The sequence below is a fragment of the Pteropus alecto genome, unplaced genomic scaffold, assembly GCF_000325575.1.
Source record: "Pteropus alecto unplaced genomic scaffold, ASM32557v1 scaffold44, whole genome shotgun sequence".
In the NCBI taxonomy this organism is placed as follows: domain Eukaryota; kingdom Metazoa; phylum Chordata; class Mammalia; order Chiroptera; family Pteropodidae; genus Pteropus; species Pteropus alecto.
In genome coordinates, this window is record NW_006436812.1 from 5,452,078 (window position 1) to 5,458,004 (window position 5,927).

Here is a 5,927-nt window from a genome sequence, read left to right on the forward strand (position 1 = left end):
CCACAAGTAGCCAAAGGCAAAGCTGGTCCCAGCCCTAGCACTGGCTTACCTTAGTGATAAACGGAACAAAGTCTTTCCGGAAGGGCAGGCGGCACCTAATGAACCACATAGCTATGACGTGATGGGCCAGACACACAATATACTGATTGAACCTGTGACAAAAAGAAAAGGGAGTGCAGGAGCTCCATCCTGGAACCTGAGGAAAACTCTCCAGAGCTGGAAGCACAGATCAAATCTAGGGCACAGAGGTCACTGTGGCTTTCTGCCCCCAGAGGCCTGGCCTCCAGCAGGCAGACACCTCGGGCTAGCCTGGGCCACCACCAGGAGGGGCAGGGCCTCCCAGGGAACGAAAGGCCAGCACTTACTTGGAGGGGTTGGTATATGGCAGGGAGATGGCAAACACGCTTGCGTACTGCTCTGCTGCAAAGTTCCTGTAGAGGTGCGGCAACCTGGCCAGAGCTGTGACACAAAGAGGAAGCCAGTAAGGGAGCCCAGGCTAGCAAGGCAAAGACAGGTCCATGGCTATAGAGGGAGCTGGTGTCACCAGGGTACTATGTCATGTTTCTGCAAGCCAGTGCAGCTACTCTGACCCAAGAGGGCTGCAAAGGAGTGAAGGTCGCAGCCCATCCAAACATGACTTTCCCCTGACCCTTAGCCTTGGTTATCTATTCCAAGGGCTGACAAATTATGGTCCCTAGGCCAGGTTGGCCGGTGGCCTGCATTTGTTTGTCCATTTATATGAGCTAAGAACCATTTTTACATTTTTAAAGGGTTGTAAACAGAATGTGCAGCAGAGGCCATATGTAGCCCTTTGCAAAACTGGCCCTGCTCTGCTCCTGTTGTCCACACACCTGAGGGCCTGCTGAGGGCCAGACATGCACTAGGGTACTGGGAATGAAGGGGCGAGCGAGGCACCCTGAGCTCCTGGAAGTCACATCTTAGGTGAGTCAGCAAAGCCTCACTAAGCTGTGGTATGTGCTTTGAGAGGGACAAAAAGGAGGCTGTGAGAGCCAGGCCGAGTGCAGGGACTGATATCAGGAGACAGAAGTCTTCTTAAATTGACACTAAGGAGAGGAAAGGAGCCAAACACTCAAAGGCCAGGAAGGCCAAACATTCGAGGCACAAGGCAAGAGATGCAAAGGCCATGAAGCAGCAGAGGATGGCATGTCCCAGGGGCCCAGGAGGATGGTGCGCCTACATGCAGCCACAGAGAAGTCACAAAATGAGCTCGGAGAAATCAGCATGGGTTATTTCAGCCAGGGCAGGGACAGCCCCAAACTCAAGGATCCACCCCATACACATGCATACACATGTGGAGCCATACACACTTACTCGACAGGAACTCAAGAAGTGGAATAGCCATGCTGGCCGTGGCTGAGATGTGCGTGAGCTTCACAACCAAGATGGGCAGGGCCTTGATCATGATGTCAGGCATCTCCACGCTGCAGATGGCCAGGGCCACCACGCACTGGCTGGCACAGCGGTAGATGAGGCCTTGCTCCAGGCAGTACACCATTTCCCGCTATGGACAAGCACAGATGCCTCAGACCCAGCCCCCTACAGGCCGGCCCCCTGCACCCCTGCCTCTGTCTGCTGACAGCTGTTTTGGTGATCCAAGGCCTTGTCTGCCCTCACCTTGCTATAGAATATTCTACAGAAAAGGAGTTCTAGGCTTACAAAGGTTAAGTACCTTGATTCAGGTCCCTGAGTATCTAAGCGGCGGAGCCACCCACAGCGGACTCCACGTAAGCCAATTGGACAGGGAGGCCTCTCCAGTCAGGTGCTTCCTGACACCTCCGCACCAGCCAACACCCTGGAGCCAGGACATGCTGGGCCTATCAGTCCCTTGGTTCCGGGGCCCCCAACTGGTCGGCATTACTGCGAGAGGAGGCTCTGTCTGACAAGGCCGCCAGACCCACACTGACTCTGAGCAGTGTCCTCCATGTAGACAGCATAGCTGTGCCTGAAGGAGACAAGTGGGCTGTGTGGCCACAAGTGAGACAAGTGAGGCCACAGCCTGAGGACAAATTGCCCGGTGGCTCAAGGCCCCATACATGATTTTGATTTCCTGCAGTTGCCCCACCCTTCAGAAATACTTCAGGCCTCAATAGTTCTCAGGGAATTGTCAGCCCAGCATGGCCAGCTGTCCCCCTAGGGTAGCGGGGAGGGAGCAGAACAGGAAGTTGTGTGTAAGTTCCCAACAGTGCTGGGATCAGCAGAGAGGGCTCAGGACTCAGAAAACCCCGAGTCTGAGTGTAGGCTCCTCTCTTTGCTGGCCCTGACCTTGAGTGGGCTATAAGACCTCTCTAAGGCAGAGTGACAGAGGAAGGTGTTGGAAATTTGAGACAGTAAATATGATGGCTCAATGTGGGACCCACACCCTGCAGCAAGAAATAAAGGAAACAAGCATTTCTATGCATGCTCAGTGCACCTGATGACAGATGCAGGTAGTTGGAAGTTGTGCAGGGGCCTTGGCCTGGCCATACTGCCTTTTGAAACAGGTCCAGATCTGCCAAGAGGCTCAGCCACTTGTTCTAAAGCTGTAGCAAGAACAAGCCAAGCAATGCTCCTCAAAGAAAAGACGTTGCTATGTGTGTGTTGGGGAGGACAATTAAGTGTTAAGCCCATGCACCCCAGAGAGGCATGCTCGGGAATGCAAGCGGATTCAGATGTCTGCGGTTCCAGGCAGGGGTCCAGTGGGCACATGAGGAAGCAAAACCAGCTCCCCTCATCCTACCCTAGCAGCCACCCAGGTTAGAAGGAAAATGTTGGGCCCATTTGGTTGAAGCAAACATCCTGAGGACTAGGTACCACAAAGCTCAACTTTTCTTCTCTCATCTGGTACCTGTCTGGCTTTGTCCAAGTAGTTGTGGTAAGAGATCAAAGCTGTCAGCACGGGAACCACAGCCAGATGCAGGTCGGTTCTAGAGAACCCTTCCGGAGTGCCTCTGAGCCGCTCGAGGGTCTTGGGACCTGAAAGCTAATGACCAAGGCCCAGACATAAAGCCCTGCCCAGCAGCTAGGTCAACTGCTAGGTGGTTGGAGGGTGCAAGGAGGCCCCTGAGAAACTTAGGCCCAGTGGGAGGAGGGGTCAAGAGCCTTCTACTTCCTTTTCTGGCCAAGGGTCTACCTTTCATAGACATAGAAAGGCACCCACCCTGATGCTAGGGAGACAAAGGAAATGTGATTGACACACTTGTCACAGGAGCCCCAGAGAGAAAGATTGAGAAGACATCACACTCAGCATTGCGAGTTCCAGCCCTACACTGGGGATCTCTGATTTTCTGCTCCATAAGCTGAGAAAGAAAGGATTGGGACGATCTGCACTCCAGGCAGGAATCACATCTCTGAAGGAAATGCCATCATGTGTTTCACCAGTTTGCCTCCCAGGGCCTCACAGCCTTTTGGAGAGGGAAGAAATATGCTGCAGCCCCATCCATGACCCCAGACCCCCGAGAATGACACAGGAAGTGGCCAGGTTACCATGGAGCAGAGGGCGGAGGATAGTTGGTCGACGCTGCATGGAGAGGTAAAAATGAGGACCTTGTAGCGCAGCGACTCCGGCAGCTTGCTGAGCACAAGCTTCAGCACCTTCCAGTCGGTCTCCTGCAGGAAGAAGGCTTGGTCAGGTGAGATCTGCACCCTGGAGAGGGGAGATGGAGTTTCTGAGTTGGAAGCTCTGTTTGCAACGGGACAGCTGGGGGCCTCTGGACCCCTTCTCCTATTTTGCACACTCCTAGGCTAGAAAGAGAGAACTAAGTAGAGCTGGGTAGGGTGGTAGCTGCCCTCCAAATGCCAGGCTGAGCAGGAGGCCCAGTGCAGAGCCGACACCACCTCTCTCTTTTTAGCTGGATGTGGAACTTTCGCACACCTGGCTCCATCCTCCCCATCTGCCCATCGGAGTTGCCAAAACTGCCTACTAAGACGCTGAACTCAAAGGGCCCTAACTGACGCTACCTAGAGCATGATGAGGTGTGGCAGGAAAGAGCTATTACACCAGCTCAAAAGGAACAGCAGCTAGTAACCTTCCACAATCTGTGAGCCCAAGTACTTGCTGCAGGACCAAGCCAGTGAGCCCTCTCAACCTCCATTAGGGGGACTACTGCCCATGAGCTACACCAACAGCCACAAGTCCTGAAAGCCTTTCCCCAGAACCCACCTGTGACACAAAGGCCTTGAGCCTCATAGGAAATCTCCAGCAGACTTCTTTAATGTCAGTGCCCCAGGGAACCTGGTCCTGCCTCTGCTTTCCACCTTGACCCTGGGGAGCTCCTCTAGGCCACTGCTGGCTGCCCTGCCTCACCAATGCACGCTGCTGACCACTTCGTCTCTCTTGCTGACCCCAGTCAGGGAATAGGCCAGAACTCTTCTGCAACCCCATCTCAGCCCCAGCTTTGTCTCTACTGACACGACTGCACCTACACTACTTCCAAGTTTTGCTTACTCCTTCTCTTCCTTTCAAGACTGACCTCACTTGTCCCTGCAGGTGCCCCCAACCAGTGTGACTGCACCCCCCTGCAGTCCCACAGAGCCCATCTGTGTCTCCTTCTAAGGCCAGCCCTACTCTACAATTCCAGTTATCTATCTATATACCTTAATCTTGCACCAAAACCATCTCCTGGAGGCAGGAAATTTCCTCAGCTCCACACCCAGCTCCACATGATGCGCTGCTCAACACACGGTTACATAATAGATGCTCAACACACGGTTACAGAACTGCTGTGGAACCTCGGGGCAGACACCTGAAAACCAGGAGCGAACCTCCCAAGATCGCTAATACAGGGAAAGGATCTGTGCCCTCTGTGCAGCATCAGTCACTACTCAGTCTGACCTAACGCAGCTCAAGGGACCAGCCACCTTACCTGCTTCAAACATTGTAGCAGAACGCGAAAGAGGAGGGAGTACGGCAAAGAGCCAAGTCGCACAGCAGGGCCTACGGGTGCTGGGCCAGGTGGTCCAGTGGGAGGTGACAGAGGGCCACTGGCCTTCTTCTCAGAGCCTCTCTCTGGCTCCCTGTGGAAGCATGTGGAAAAAGCACTGAGGCTGAAGCCCCTGCTCTATACGGTAAGACCCACTGCCACCAGGATCCTTCTGGGAGTGTCCCTCAGACAGACAATCTCTCGGGATGAAGAGCAGCTGGCTCCACCCACCTGCCTTGTGACTCTAATGCCCCAGAACCAAGGGATAACAAGGATGACAGTGGCAGAAAGGAAAGACATTGTCCCATACATACATGTAGTCACAGAGGCAGTAGGGACTGAACCGCACAACCCCATCCTTTGTGGGCAGGCCAAGGCGGTGTAGTGCATCAGCCCGCAGCAACAGCAAGAAGTCAAAGGCCTGCAGAACAAAAAGCACCATTCGCAAAACAAGAACACGCCTGAACCATGCACCCAGACGCACACATCTCTCAGCAAAGGCAATTCCTGCTAACAGCAAACACACTCCAACTTCTCTATGCAGAGAGTGGTGTAGGCGGTGAGGTGCAGCATTCACAGGCTTTTTCCTCAGAGCCCACAGGGCCGTGACAGTCCCACAGCAGATGACAGTGCTGTGGCCTCTCACATCACAGGTATCTGGTCCTGCCCCCAAAACAGAGTGGATGGATGCCTTGCGCACTAGATGGGCAGCTGCACAGCCCCAAATGCCAGAGAGCAAACAGACCTCTGCTCAGGACACTGTCACCTCTGCCAATGAATGATGGGCCACTTAAATGGGGTCCACAAATTACAGAGGGCTGCTCCATCAGGACGATGCTCTGGGAGGGACCAGGGCTTCTGTCCCAGCAACCTCTGTTCACCTGGTGCCAGCACTCGCAGTGGAAGCTCAAGGCAATTTGTGCTATGCAGCCCACACCCTCTGCTGCAGACTGCTGAGACTTTGCAGCATCAAGAGTGATAGGAACATGTGCCACCCTGTAAGTCGGT

At 54.0% G+C, this 5,927-nt stretch overlaps 1 protein-coding gene across 13 annotated transcripts in view; it reads right to left on the minus strand.

Annotated features, from left to right (window-relative positions):
• Positions 1 to 5,927, minus strand: part of TSC2 (TSC complex subunit 2) — a 35,323-nt gene that overhangs the window by 14,039 nt on the left and 15,357 nt on the right. For all 13 annotated transcript variants that reach the window (XM_015591012.2, XM_015591013.2, XM_015591009.2 and 10 more), the window contains 7 exons: positions 5,234 to 5,340; positions 4,863 to 5,013; positions 3,484 to 3,606; positions 2,846 to 2,980; positions 1,333 to 1,522; positions 366 to 459; positions 50 to 152 (listed from right to left, as the gene is read on the minus strand). In XM_015591012.2, coding sequence (XP_015446498.1) covers positions 50 to 152; positions 366 to 459; positions 1,333 to 1,522; positions 2,846 to 2,980; positions 3,484 to 3,606; positions 4,863 to 5,013; positions 5,234 to 5,340 — 903 coding nt within the window. The remainder of the gene's footprint in view (positions 1 to 49; positions 153 to 365; positions 460 to 1,332; positions 1,523 to 2,845; positions 2,981 to 3,483; positions 3,607 to 4,862; positions 5,014 to 5,233; positions 5,341 to 5,927) is intronic.